The following is a 14,838-nucleotide window of genomic DNA, read 5'->3' as shown; positions in this document are numbered from 1 at the left end:
CTTTCTGGAGAATTGTTCTAATAAAACACCTGGTCACATAAACACTCCACGGCCCTGAAACTCAAGCCCACTGGAGACTCTCCAGACAATGACATCATGTGACCCAATTCCTGCAGATCACTGCTCAGAATCATAAAACTGAGATGAAATGCAGCAATGTTCACTAGAAAAGCCCAGTCACATGAATTAGAGGCATCAACACAATCAGCTCTTAATTGGGATTATTTGACATTTATTGTCAAAGTTGAATTTATTCAAAGCCTCCAGAGCTCTGATACAGGTGAAACATTGATCTAATTTAGTTTTGAGGGTTTTTGTTGTCCGTTTTAAAACCTTTACCCCACCCTATTCCTTTGGGGGTGTGGAGGTGGGGGCTTGTCTGCTTCGCGCGTGGGTAGTCGCTCTCCTCCTTGGACCTCCCTTCTCCGCCTGAAACGAAGCCATGCCCAGATAAATCACTCCCAGCACTCAGTGGTAAGCTGCACTCACTCAGGGGCTGCAGGAGATCTGCAGGAGGCAGACAGGCGCGCGCTGGAACCATACTCTATCAAATAATTACGCACCATTTCTCCTTTTATGCTTATTTTTAAGAGGAACACCTTTAACCTCGTTCTGCAGCTACAAAGCGGCTTGATTTCCCCACGATGTCCGGTCAAGGCACCATAACCGGTGTGCTGGTCGCTCTCTGCATTGGGAGCGCAGTGAACAGCATGCCTCAAGAGACGCGCAAGACTCGGCGTCAGGCGCAGCAGTATCACGCCTCCTCAGTCTCTCAGGGTAAGATTCATCTTATTTTACTGAGTTATATGTTGTTATAAGAACACATTTCACATTTTTAAGATAATTGTAAAAAAATCACGTTTTGCATTCAACTTTATCAACCTAATGATGACATCAGTATTTAATGACCCTAATCAGCCTCAGCTTTGGGTCACAAGACTAACCTTTAACCTGGACCCTTCATCTTCATCCATGTGGAATCTGGAATAATCCAAGATCACACAGAGAATCTTGTCATCGATGTGAAGGATGATAAAAGAGAGCAACAAGATGTTCATGTGATGTGAAGTGGAGCTGTGCCTGGGGTGGGTGGCGGGGGTGAAGAAGAGTGGAAGGCTGATGATTTATGGCATTTTAGGACCTTTGAATGGATTTTACCACTGCTTAAGTTCATGTCACTAAGGGATCATTTTTAAGAGGATGCTTTAAGTCTTTGTTGTTTGATCAGCAGTAGAGATCTGTGTGAGGCTTTGTTTGGAGCGAGAACACTTTCCAATAACTTCATTTGTCTTCCAACAAAAACCTCCCCCACTGTCTGTTTTCTCTAATCCCCTTGTCTCTTCTCTGCTCAGATGGTTGCATAGATAACGGCCACTTCTACAACATTAATGACCACTGGGAGCGTTACTATTTGAGCAACACTCTGATCTGTACCTGCCTCGGCGTTGCTGGGATTGAGTGCAAAAGCAAACCAGACGGTTAGTTTGATTAATTCAACTATTTAATTTTCTCAATTGCATTTTCTCTATTTCACACAACATTCATATTTTATTTTTTGCCACGCAGCTGAAGAAAAGTGCTTTGATAAGCTCAGCCAGAGGTACTACAATGTGGGCGAAACCTTCGAGAGCCCCAAGGATGGCATGATCTGGGACTGCACGTGTATTGGATCTGGGAGGAGCAAGATCAGCTGCACCACTGCCAGTAGGTGTTGCTCTTGCAGCTTCTCTGTTTAGGGGTCACCTCAGACCACTCAGTGCAGTGTTTTTGTCCGTGTGTGTCAATCTGGTGGCAGTAACCCGTTTTATTTCCAGCTGATTATCAACTGGCACCAAGCAGCTGCTTTCAGTCGGATAATGATGAAGATCTTTTATTTCCCCTTCTTTATTACTGTGTTTACACGAGCTTATAAATGAGAGGTATCCAAGATATTTTCCCCTCTATCCAACCAGATCGCTGTCACGAGGGTGGGTCTTCATACAAGATCGGAGACACATGGAAGAGACCCCATGAAACGGGCGGCTACATGTTGGAGTGTGTCTGTCTGGGTAATGGGAAGGGTGAATGGACCTGCAAACCTGTTGGTGAGTCAGTCAGACTGATGACTAATAAATCACTGAATCAATCAAGAATGTATCTGTCAATTCGTGTTTTTTCCCCTAAAATACTGTTAAATATTTTGTACATTTGTATCGTGCACAGATAAATTATCAGTTATTCCAGCTGTAAGTGAGTTTGTAAATGTTGCAGCTGAACGTTGCTATGACAACACGGCTGGAACGTCCTACGTTGTCGGGGAGACATGGGAGAAGTCCTACCAGGGGTGGATGGTAGTGGACTGTACCTGTCTGGGAGAAGGAAGTGGACGGATCACATGCACATCCAGAAGTAAGACCCCCCCCCCCCCCCCCCCTTTTTTTTTTCTTTCATCCATTGTTTTGCCAGTAGTCATTTGATACCCATGTTTGTTGTCTGAGAGTTAAAAATGTATGTTTAAAATCCAGCTTTTTAAAAAACGATACATGTAATAATAATATGGGCAAAAAAAAGTGCTGCTATAAAAGCAGAGAAGAGCAGCTGAAAGTGTCCAAATGCCTAAGCTTAGAGACATTGCGATTCAAAATAGGCTTTCAAGAGTGTCCATGGATGGAAATGAAACTACGTGGGACGATATAACTAGGTAGCCTGGAAAGCCATCCTATAAATGTAAATATATATATATATATATATATATATATATATATATATATATATATATATATATATATATATATATATATATATGCTGGCCACGGTCCAATAACTGCTCTCTGTCGTGGTGCAGGATCTACAATTGTCTTTCATGCATGCCACTTGATAACAATGTGACCTACTCACCACTACCAATGTCAGTCAATAAGGCAGTCCACTATACCCCATCAAATAAAATATAAATACATTTTGTAAATCAACTGAAGTGCCTCTATCTGCTCTTGAGTCAAAGGAAAGCCCAAGTCAAAACAGTCCAAAGTGAATGCCAATGCTGTTTCAAATGAGCTGTCACCCTTTTTGTTTTCCCACTAACATTCACTCACCAACAGAGTGCTGTGATTGGCCCACCAAACCAATAGAGAGCTCTGATTGGACAGCTACGGATGTCAGTCAACAGGGCAGTCTGCCATTACATCATGGAAGAAGACATAAAACATGAAAAACACAGAAGACAATACATAGTTTTTCTAAATAAACGTGCTGTGATTGGCCAGCCACAATACTGGTCTGGGCTGCGGAGGTATCAATGGAGCATTGCTAGACCGACGTGCAAATTAAAATAATTTTGCCTCGGCAAATGACGGTCTAGATTCGAAGCTAATAGCTAGGTCCCACACCACCAAACAAATGAAAAAAATGGAAGTGTATATCTTGATGCACGTCATATGCCATCATTTTATTTTGCCTTCATTCTGACCTCATGGCAAAAGTTAGAAGTGTGTGAGTGTGTGTGTTTCAGTCCAAATGCAAGACAAAATCAGATTGAATAAGCAAAATAATTATACAATGACCACATTTTAGTGATCATTTGCAGTCTAATTAAAAATTATTTGGATAATCTTTTAAAGATTTTTTTGTTATAATGTTTAGTTTGTTACTGTTGGAGGTTTTCAACAAGTGGTGGTGGAGATGCTTGACAGTTGTGTCTCCAGTTCCGACCGTTTCGTGTGTCCTTAATTATGCCGTCTGATGCAACAAATAATGACGAATGTAAATGCTCATTAGCTTGTTGTTGCTTGACAGACTTCATGGTGACCTGTTGGAGTTAATTCTCTTTTTTTATTTTATTTGATGGAGTTCATCACTACATTCCTCCATGTGCACAAGTTAGAAGCAGTGTTCACGGCACAAATGTGGAAACAGCTGGTGAACAGGAGGGATCACTCCCTACAAAGTAACTGCAAGTCTTTGCAGATAAAATCTGACTGTTAGGGTTTTGTATACGTTGCTCACCACAATACGTGCACCAGATGATGCCGTCGAGTTTCTATCATTTTCACTTTATTTGTCCTTTTTTGTTTAGATCGCTGTAACGACGAGGATACTCTCTCCTCCTACCGCATTGGTGACACATGGACCAAGACAGACGCCCGTAGTCACCTTCTCCAGTGTCTGTGTGTCGGGAACGGCCGAGGGGAGATGAAGTGTGAACGATACTCCTCACTTCACACCACTGGCCTGGGTGAGAACTGATAAAATCCATATCATTTTCCTCTCCCTTCTCACAGCGTGCATGCAGAAGAATGTAAACCAAAGACAGATGTTGGGAGGAGGGAGAGATAAAAAGTGCCAAGTGTCCGAGTGATGACATGAGGAGACACGTGTCCCATGACCTCATGAGTTGGAGAGGCATTGCGTGTGGGAATGGGAGACTGTTGGGAATGTGCAGCGATTAAATGGTATTGTGGGGGTGTGATGCAGAAAATGGATTTATGTAATAAAAAGTTCATTAAAATCAATAGAGAAGCAGCATTGTATCACTTTTTATGACGCATTCTAGTTGATTTTCAGTAGACTAAAAGGCGTGGAACACTGACAATATATTTTTTTATCATCATTTCTAATTATAATCAGTCAGAGTTTTTCATGCAGGCTGAACATGAAAGTAGTCTCCTACACCTATCCTGCATTAGCTTCTGATCGAAAATAGATGGTGAAACTCTAGGATTAGAAAAGCTTTAACCTTCATAGACTCACCCGTATTGTCTCGTGACGAGGAAGGCTGTTGTTAGCTTAGCGTCCAGGAAACATCAGAGAACATCTAGGCTAATAGAAGCTAACTGTTAACATTAGCAACTCCACCACACAGCAGAACACCTCAGGCTTGAGTTTTTTGCAGGGATAAAACATCAATGTCGCAAAGCAAACGGAGTCGGTGGTAGAGTTGTGTTGCTGTTAACTAATCCGAGAAGAGATGTCCAGATGTCAGGAAATAAGACTCCAAATCCTTCCCTGTTGAGCTCTTCTCTGTGGCATTCTGCTAGTTCCTGAAACGAGCTTATCTGAGCTTTTCTTCCCCCGTACGACTTACAAGGCATTCATTATTACTAGAAATCCCTGTAAACGTATTGATTAAATGAGTGTCCCACACCATTAAATATACTTTACTTGTTTGCATATTTATTACTCTTTTAAATTTGGGATGAAACACTTCGTACTTTGATCTTTGAGTTTTATTCCAGTTTAAATTAAAATTGAAGGCTCTACTTGCAACATTTCAAGAAAATGAATGAAACCAGCTCTTTCAACATCATTTCATTTTCAGTTTGATGTATCCAGATTTTCTTGTAGCAGCTTGGGAAATTCTTACATATTTTCTGATTTTATTTCATATTTTTAGGCCACAGCTCTCATGTGATCACCAACATTCAGCCTGCCGTCTACCACCCCATCACTGTGCCTGAGCTGTCCCAGGAGGGAGCCTGCAAAACCGACACAGGACTAGCGTACCATTTTGGACAGCGCTGGATAAAAAACCAGGGAAACACACAGATGATTTGTACTTGCCTTGGCAATGGAGTAAGCTGTGATCACTGGGGTGAGAGCAGGCTTTTTGATTCCCCGAGCCCCACCTTTGGAGGTTTCTCCAGTTAGATTAAAGATCTGTAATGTTCTTAATCAGTAGCTGCAGGTGTTTTCCTAACTTTAATGTTTCAACATCTTCAGGTGGACAGACTGCTGTATATGGTGGAAACTCTGGAGGTCTTCCCTGTGTGTTCCCCTTTGTCCACAAGGGAAAAACCTACCACTCTTGTACTTCTGAAGGACGTAGTGATGGGCAGCTGTGGTGTTCCACCTCATCTGACTTTGATAATGAGCACAAATATTCTTTCTGTACAGAAAAGAATGGTGAGCTCCTGGTGTGACAGACTACTTTAATTGGGACAATGTCCTTAGGAGTTTTTAGCTCTGACGTTTTGAAATTTTCCGTTAACATTACCAAACGTCTGAATTCACATGTTCTTCTGTGTTATTTGGAGTCATGTGGTATCAGGAAGAATTCTAAAAATAATTTGTTTTTGCTGTGTGCAAATGAAAAAAAAATGCATATACGTTTGAGTGAAATTGCAAGGATGCTCAAATTTATTATCTTTTCTTTTTCACAGTCGTCGTGGCGACTCGAGGCGGCAATTCCAACGGTGCTCTGTGCCAGTTCCCGTTCCTTTACAATGGTAGAAACTATACAGACTGTACCGCTGATGGACGGAGGGACGGCATGAAGTGGTGTGGGACCACGGAAAACTACGACGCAGAACAGCGTTTTGGGTTCTGTCCAATGAGCGGTAAGCGAGTGCAAGTAGAAAATCTGTTTCTGCCTGTTTACCAGTTTTATTACTGGTTTAGTAAATTAACTAACCAGATCAACAGTTTAATTTTCTTAATGTTAAATAACCCACCTAGCTAATTGCGGGGACCCTCCCAGGCCCGTTTCCACCATCGGAACTTCTGGGTAATTTTACTGGACCTTAGCAGCAACCAACCTTGTCCCTAAACAGCGGTATGCACTCAGAAATGGCTCGGCAGAGTGGCTGGGTGGAACTTGTGGTTAACTCATAGTGATTGGTTGAACTCGGTAATGATATTGCCTAACAACCGGCATTTGTAAAACAGGAAGAGTTGCTGGTGAAGCAGAATGGAAGGAAAAGAAAACGGGCAGTGTCGATCCTGCTTTAAAAAGCTTTCTAAACTCCCAAAGCTGAAGAATGAAGCGGAACTGCTTCCACAACTCCATCGTTTCGATTGCTTTCTGGTCGTCATAAAAAAAAAAACTAGGCTTCCTCTGGTCATTGAATGCAGCTTTTTCTGTCACACAGCTGCTCTCCCGGGTCCCTTGAATGGATTAAATTACAGCGTACTTTGACAGAATAAAACTTTCAGTGCCATTAATTTGTCCCTAGATGATCAATCATGTCGAGCTTTCCCATCGGTGTCGCCTCAGCTCAGCCCTTGTAGGTTAATTGTGTTCACATCTGAGACATCTGTGTGTTTTCCGTGTGCAGCCGGCCGGATATTTCAGACCTGCTCCCGGCAGTCAGCTTCGTGCGGAGCTTTTTTGCCCTGCCCTCGTGCTTGGAGACATCCACCTTCCCGAGAAGGCTGTGTGAACGAAACCTGGTCACACAGTGGTGGGCCGAGATGGTCTGAGCTAGGCCAGATGTGAAAATGCAATTTCTACTGGAAGGGTCCAACCATATTGAAGTGTTAGAAAAGTCCTGTAAGGGCTGATTGTCTGTGGAAATGCTCAGCAAAGAGGACTGAGTTATCATATTTTCCCCTTCCTAGTAATTTGCCATAACCCCTGTAGTGGAAACGTGGCTATTTATCCCCAATAGGTCATTTTTATCAGGAACACAGGAGACGTGGTCTCATTCGCAACTCTATGACCTTTTATTTACACCACAGCTGCATCTAAAATGTAAGAAATGAGATGAGGTCATTGTTTGCATGAGGTCAGCTCAGATCTGTGGTGAAAAGAGCCGCCTGTCTAACTACCTCACGGGTATTGTTCAAAACAAACACTGATGCTGAGATGTTAATGGTGTTTACACTAGCCTGGGGGGGCCCTCTGACTTCTCCTCCGCCCCCTGCAATCACCCTTAAAGGTTGTTAGCTAAACCGCTGGTTTTGACACACACCTGGGATGGTTGCACATCTGGCACCACGTGTGGCTTCACACTCGGGCCACACTTCCAATTATGCAAGTTCAAACATTTACGTTTTGTGGTCGTCTACCATAACCTAGAAACCAGAAAACAAAGCTGGAGTTTAGAGAATATTGGACTGTCATTAAGAGCTGGTTTGTTTAAAATTCAGCAAAAGTTTAATAAAGTCCTCTATTCCCTGAGCAAGTTGACATATTAAACGTATTCTGTCTAAACAACCGGTTGATTTTGTTTCGATTTGGAAAATATTTGGAGAAAGAGTTTACTCGCTTTTATCATTCTGGTTCTTCAAAGGCCTAAAAGGTCCTCGACTCGTCTGCTTGCATTCCGATAGTGTGTATGCGTGTTTGCCTTTCTGTTTGCCAAATACTTTCACCGTCTCTGCATCTTCAGTTATTTATATTTTTTTGTCTGCCATTCAGCCATCGAAGCCTTATTTCTTCCTCCAAGGATTCCTGATCCAGATGTTTGTTATAATCCACATCATCATCGTTTCAAACGTCAGACATTTTGTGTGACTTGTTAGTCTGTTTTTACACCAAATCCCTTGTTCTGCATTCAGAGTTCATCTAAGTTGAGAAGAGCTAAAAACCTGTGTTCATATTAAACTACTTTCCCTCCATGACTCCCAAAGGCTGGTCTCTGCTTGCCGTGGACAAATTTACAAACTTTCCATCTCTGATTCTCACTTTTTAATTAACTGTGAATATATGGTGACCACCCACAGTCACCCACAAACATCAACACAAGACAGCTGGTTTTAACTGTAAACGTCTTTTCCTTCCCAAGGACAGGTGTTTCGTGAACGTTGGGTTGACTCGTATTTCCTGTGATAATTACAGGATGAGGATCTGTAAAGGAAAGCATCGAGCAAATCGTGGTTTTATTTATGAGCGAAGCGGTTTCATGCAGGATTGTCACAGGTGTGTTAATGTTTGTGTGTTCATGTGTTGTAGCTAACGAAGAAGTGTGCACATCGAGTGAAGGGCTGATGTACCGCGTGGGTGACCAGTGGGACAAGCGGCATGAGGTTTTAGGTCAGATGATGCGCTGCACTTGTGTCGGCAACGGACGCGGAGAATGGAGCTGTGTTGTTCACTCCCAGCTGAAAGGTGTGTGTGGAAAATAAAATACATGGTTTTGTTGTATTTAGCTCATGTCTGTGGATGTTTTATCAATTATTTGCGTATTTGTGACAGATCAGTGTCTTGTGGATGGTCTGACTTACAAAGTTAACCAAACCTTCACCAAAAAGCATGAAGAGGGGTACATGATGAATTGCACCTGCTTTGGACAGGGCCGAGGTCGCTGGAAGTGCGACGCCGTTGGTGAGTCCTTTGCATTTTGCAAATGTCGCTATCCGCGTATGTTTGTTGTTAGACGCTTACGTTGTTCAGCCTGACAGATAATGCTACACGTGATTTTCTCAGACCACTGCCAGGAGCCAGAAACTAAAGCCATCTATCAGATTGGGGAGTCCTGGGACAAAGCCATCCATGGCATCCCGTACAAGTGCTACTGCTATGGGAATGGAGTTGGAGAGCACGGCTGCGAACCCCAGCAGTCATTCCCTGGTAGGACATTAATACCCAAGATTTCTGTTAGCCTAGAAATCTAGACCGTCAGTGGCAGAAGCAAAAAGATTTTGCTCTGCAAGTCGGTCTAGCCACGCTCCTTTGGAACCTCTGTGGCCCGGGTTACTCTGGTGGCTGACCAATCACAGTGTTCTATCAGTTTGGTGGGCGGGATGATGCGACTGAGCCAAACGAAGATGGTGACGGCTCGTTTGAATCGGCTTCGGCATCAACTTTGATCCATTTTGTCTTGGGCTTTTCTTTGAGTCAAGAGCAGCAGCAGCAGAAGATCTTTTATATAGCGCCTCTCAAGATAAAAATCACGAGGCGCTTCACAAAAACACACAAAAAAATGAAAGTATAAAAATATTTAAAAAATGATTAGAAATATGTTTAAAAGGAGAAAACAATATAAGGAAAGGAAAAGAGAAAATGAATGGGAAAGAGGGAAATCAGTGGATCCCGGGAAAGGCGGAATAAGAACAGAATAAGGAGAGGGTGGTGACGAATGTCACGCCAAAGCCAGCTTGAACAAGTGAGTCTTCAGCTGCTTTTTTTGAAGGAGACCACTGAGTCCACTGATCTCAGGCTCAGGGGGAGAGAGATCCAGAGTCTGGGGACCACAGCAGCAAATGATCTGTCACCTTTGGTCGTTAGCCCATTTTAGCAGATTTACTTAATCTACGTATAAAAAGGATGCGTTTTCGTCTTGTTCGATCGTGTGTGGTGGACTGCCCCGTTGACTGACATCTGTAGAGGTGAGTACGTCATGTTACCACGCAGAGACAGTTTGAAAGACAACCGTAGATCCCGCCCCACAACCGAGAACCATCATAAGGTCATGACCAGACTATTCATAGAAGCTGTTTTTACAGGACCATAGCGTTTGCAAAGCGGGATTTGCCACGGCTCCCTGGGGAGGATTTTGGCGTTTATAGTAGCTGAAACTGAAGCTGAATATCAGGCACCTCTCAAACCAAGATGGGACAAAGGGAGGTCGCTGCCCCCCCCCCCCCCCCCCCCCCCCCGCATTCAGCGTCAGACGGAAGACACGTCAGACTGATGAAATTTCTTTTTCAGGACCTTTAGCTGTGATGTGACCTGCTTTTTGTCCCGCTTGACGCCTCGCTCAGCCAGTGCTTTCACCACTCTGTCGAACAGCTGGCTGTCTCTCACCGTCCCCGTAAAAAGGCGACTAATCTGTTCGTCAGCTCGCAGGGCCAAAAGCTCCATGGTCTCCGCGTCCGTCCAGGTTGCCATGTTGTAGGTGGTTGAGAGATACTAGTGAGAGGCCATGTTTATCTGTGTCCATATCCCTTCTGGCCGACACTCGGTGCGCTGTATACGTCACTAACGCCACCACCCTCTTTTGCGGGGGGGGGGGGGGGGGGGGGCTCCCACAGTCGCTCCAAAGGGATTAGCAGGGCTGGCACGCGTTTAGCCGTCAGAGGCGAGGGGCTCATGCGGCTATATTACTACGAGGCTTAGTGCATCCGAATCGAGTTTTATCACCTTTCCCCTTTGCTCCTTGCCGCATTTACGAGACCCACATATTCGGATTTATCACTGTAATGACGCGATGGTCTGTCTCATAAAAGAGGCAAGAGATAGGATGGCCTGCCGGGATAGATTTCTGCAACATTTGTTTCGCATTAAAATAAACAGCGATTATCGTACCATACCTTCGGCTTCGTGTCCTGCTGTGTGGACAGGTGCTCAGACACACGGCCTTCCTCAGATTCCCAGCTGTGGGAGCACATCTGCTTTTGAGAATCTCACTGAACAAAATGCGACTGAGGAAAGCACCCTGACTGCTAAGAATTTGGTATCGATTCATGACAACAAATAAGCTTTAGATCAAATTATGGCATTTTGACGAGTCGGGCGATGGTGAACACTTGCACGACTACATAGTTTAATAACGACTCATCTACTTCTAAGTATGTTGCACCAACTTTACTGACTTGGCCTTTTCCAAAAAGCTGTGGATTTTACAAACTGTGCTTCAACACTTAAAAGGTTTGTTTAAACCACCTTGGAAATGAAGCCTTTGACTTTGATGTAAACCAGACAGTTATGGAAAGGGAGCGTGAGTTCCGCTTTTACAACCCCACCCCCCCCACTTTGAGTCTTTGTTCCTGCCAGCATGTGATTCATCTCCCGTGTTGTTACCACAGCTGCACCAAACACCACAGCCCGTATCATTGGATAAAGCTCCGACACTATTACCTACAAAGAACATGTGCTGTTTAGATTTGCAAACGTCAGCCATCAATTTAAACCGTTTGTATCCAGCCCCATTAGATCAAAGTTATGCATGTCATCTTGTTGGATGGGTTAGCGCATGCTTTTGGCTAGGTTGCATCTCTGCACATCAACAGAATCCTTCCCGTACTTGTAATTTTAGCACAAAGTTCCCCCGGTTTGAGGGATTTTCCTTGAGTCACACAGTTATTTTGACCTTATTTCTTCACATTTTTCCTAAACGAATAAAGTCGAAAGAAAAAGAAAAGAATAACGATCATTTGTCCTACAGATTTACTTTTTTGAGGGATAGCATTTCTAACACCATAAATACATATGACAGTATAGCACCACGCGGGGTCGTAAAACTGTTTAAGTGAAGCCAGATCCCCGTTTGTCAGGTCTTTAGTGAAACGACACTCCCAACTGTTGGTTGTTTGCTGAAGCAGGTTGATGGGAGATACAAAATCTATGGCACTAGGCTGTTGTAAATGACCATAATAGCAACCATCTGTGAATGTGTGTGTGTGTGTGTGTGTGTGTGTGTGTGTGTGTGTGTGTGTGTGTGTGTGTGTGTGTGTGTGTGTGTGTGTGTGTGTGTGTGTGTGTGTGTGTGTGTGTGTGTGTGTGTGTGTGTGCAGCCGTATAAAATACGGAAAACAAAGATTTGGGAGCAACGAGAGTCCCAGACTTAAATTCGGTTTGGTTTGACACCATAAAAGGTTAAAAAAAAAAACCAAGTTAAGCCTTTTTTTCTAAACGTGTTTTCACAGGCCTCTAATTGAGTCAAAACACTGATAAAATCTTAAAGTCTTACATTTTCTGCCATCTGTTTAAATCTTCCCTTGCCTTTAGTGATGTTTAATCTTGAAGGGATAACTTCCGTCGCCGCTCCCCCTTTACTCCTTATCACCGCTAAGCTGCACATCTGTCTGGATGCAGACGTAGACAAAACACTCACTCAGAGAAGCAGAGACGTACAATGTGCATGCATGTGTGTAGGCATGTGCATGAGCAATGCGCTTTAAAAACACACTCTGTCCACTGCAACCATGCATCTGTTTTCCTGCATGTTCCACATGTGATTCTCCATAACCCTTACCCTCACCGGTGGCCTGTGGGTCTGTAATAGCCAGTAATTGGTCCCAGATTGTTTTTGAGGTTTTTGCATTTGCTCGCAGCTTCTGGTTAACCAAGCCACTTGCTCAGAAACTTTGATTACAGGTTTGCTATTTAGGATAAAATGGTTAGAAAACCTCAGTTCTTTATAGAAGCTGGCTTTTATCAGACATCTGCTCACCACATGACTTCTGTTTGCATGAAAGGGGACTTGAGACCCTTTAGATTTTCTTTGAAATCTTTGCAGACACTGAACTGCTAACATGCTTTTTTTCCTGCACATTTAACTTTTTGTTGTCAGTGATGCTTGTTTTTATTTATTTTTCTACAACACACGGAGTAACCTTGGCAGTAAAGTTGTTTCCCCCCTAAAAATATCCTGATCATCTCCTTTAGTTTTGTCATTAAACACAGGAAAAGTAGGATAAAGGTCGTTGGAGGAGTTTCATAAACCCCTGAAGCTAAGTTGAGAGAGTTTTGGTGCGGTAGAGGAGTTCAGGAAGATTCTGTTTGCTGGACAGTGTTAATTGGGCACATTTCGACTTCTGTAAGTACAAGAAATATTTGAAAAGTTGGCGAAGTAGAAGAAAAGGAGTTGAGGTCTTCTCTGCTCTAGGAATGGAAATCTGTGCTGGAATCTCACAGGAACCTGCTAGTTTTACCCCACCCTGCCGGTCTTCTGTTCAAGAACACACACACCAAAATTCACCGTTATTGAAAGAAAATTGGAATTTTTACATTTTAAACCACTGAGCAGAAAATTTGCCAACATTATTATAAATTTCTATTTCACTTAAACCGTGAAAAGGGGTGCAAATGCCTCTAAAATTCATTCTTAATTTAATGATACAAATGAGCCTTTGATAAGGTGTCCATCCCTCTCACAGGTGGCCATCGTCCTGTTCAAGTGATCATAGCAGAATCCGGAAGCCAGCAGAATTCCCATCCCATCCAGTGGAACGCTCCGTCATCAGCTCACATAACTCAGTACATCCTCAAATGGAGAGCGGTGAGTTTTCCGATCAATCAAGGAATCAAAGAAAAACACCATAAATATTCAGTCACTACATATAAAGCTTCCTCTGCTGCACCACAGAAAGACACACACAACCCGTGGATGGAGGTGTTCATTCCCGGCCATCTGAACTCCTACACCATCTCTGGTCTGAGACCAGGCCTCACCTACGAGGGTCAGCTGATCAGCGTGCTTCGGTTCGGGCGCAGAGAAATCACACGCTTTGACTTCACCACCACCTACGGGTCATGTGAGCTGAGAAAACTGATTGATCTAATTACCCATTCTCCAGTTTTGTTTGGTAAGATGTGGACACATTTCTCCACAAAACCTTTTTTTTCTGTTTTCTCTTTCTCCCTCTGCAGTGGCCACATCACAAGGAGAGACCACCCCTCTCCCACCTTTCGTTGGCATCTCAGAATCAGTGACAGAAATCACATCCAACAGCTTTGTCATCTCTTGGGTGTCTGCGTCTGACACCATTTCTGGATTCAGAGTAGAGTATGAGCTCATTGAGCAGGGACAAGGAACGGGGCAACCCATGAGTCTAGGTGAGACTCAAAACATTTATTTATCGTTTGGGTTTTGTGTGCTTCTGAGTTAAGCTACGGCAACAATCAAGCTAACACCTCAACCAGAATGAGAGTCTTTATCCTAGTTTACATGTCTCTTAGAAAACCAAATTATTGAATGAAATGTGTTCAACTTCACAACAGTACATGCAACGTTTTATGTTGGCATTCCGGTTAGTCTATAGCAACACAAATATCAGCAAATGTCAGCAGAATAAAGCAGATGGAGTAAAAGCAGCAAATGCAAAATGGCAGAAGGAATTGATGACGATGTTGCAGCACTGTATATTTGAAGCCTAGTCCACACGTAGCCGGGGTTTTTAAAAACGAATATCCGCCCCTCCAAAAATTTGCATCCACACCACCTCGTTTAAAAAAAAAAAACTCTGTCCACACGTACCCGGATAAATACGTTGTTAAGGACATGCCAGACCTGTAGGCGGCAGTACTTCCCCCGTTCTTAACCTCGTCCTTCATCTGTGGTCTTCCGCAATGAGCAGTAATTCCGCTTGCAAAAACAAACAAGCAAAAAGCGCTTGGACAATTGATAAAGCGAGCGCAGCTCTGAGGGCATCCATGCTGTCGGCTAGTGTAAACACAGGTCGCACACGTGATGTCAG

General features: G+C 43.4%; 1 protein-coding gene across 1 annotated transcript in view; it reads left to right on the top strand.

The window, feature by feature from the left end:
* Positions 1 to 499: 499 nt before the first annotated feature.
* Positions 500 to 14,838, top strand: part of fn1a (fibronectin 1a) — a 35,351-nt gene continuing 21,012 nt past the window's right edge. The window contains exons 1-15 of the mRNA XM_015966758.3: positions 500 to 777; positions 1,353 to 1,478; positions 1,567 to 1,704; positions 1,953 to 2,084; positions 2,251 to 2,388; positions 4,055 to 4,213; positions 5,372 to 5,569; positions 5,698 to 5,880; positions 6,138 to 6,314; positions 8,651 to 8,806; positions 8,894 to 9,022; positions 9,125 to 9,268; positions 13,519 to 13,640; positions 13,728 to 13,896; positions 14,012 to 14,197. Of these exons, the coding sequence (XP_015822244.1) occupies positions 645 to 777; positions 1,353 to 1,478; positions 1,567 to 1,704; positions 1,953 to 2,084; positions 2,251 to 2,388; positions 4,055 to 4,213; positions 5,372 to 5,569; positions 5,698 to 5,880; positions 6,138 to 6,314; positions 8,651 to 8,806; positions 8,894 to 9,022; positions 9,125 to 9,268; positions 13,519 to 13,640; positions 13,728 to 13,896; positions 14,012 to 14,197 (2,290 nt within the window). The 5' untranslated portion in view covers positions 500 to 644. The remainder of the gene's footprint in view (positions 778 to 1,352; positions 1,479 to 1,566; positions 1,705 to 1,952; positions 2,085 to 2,250; positions 2,389 to 4,054; positions 4,214 to 5,371; positions 5,570 to 5,697; positions 5,881 to 6,137; positions 6,315 to 8,650; positions 8,807 to 8,893; positions 9,023 to 9,124; positions 9,269 to 13,518; positions 13,641 to 13,727; positions 13,897 to 14,011; positions 14,198 to 14,838) is intronic.

This window comes from Nothobranchius furzeri, chromosome 14, assembly GCF_043380555.1.
Source record: "Nothobranchius furzeri strain GRZ-AD chromosome 14, NfurGRZ-RIMD1, whole genome shotgun sequence".
Lineage (NCBI taxonomy): Eukaryota > Metazoa > Chordata > Actinopteri > Cyprinodontiformes > Nothobranchiidae > Nothobranchius > Nothobranchius furzeri.
Note: the sequence above shows the minus strand (reverse complement) of the source record. Positions and strands in the feature narration are given on the sequence as shown.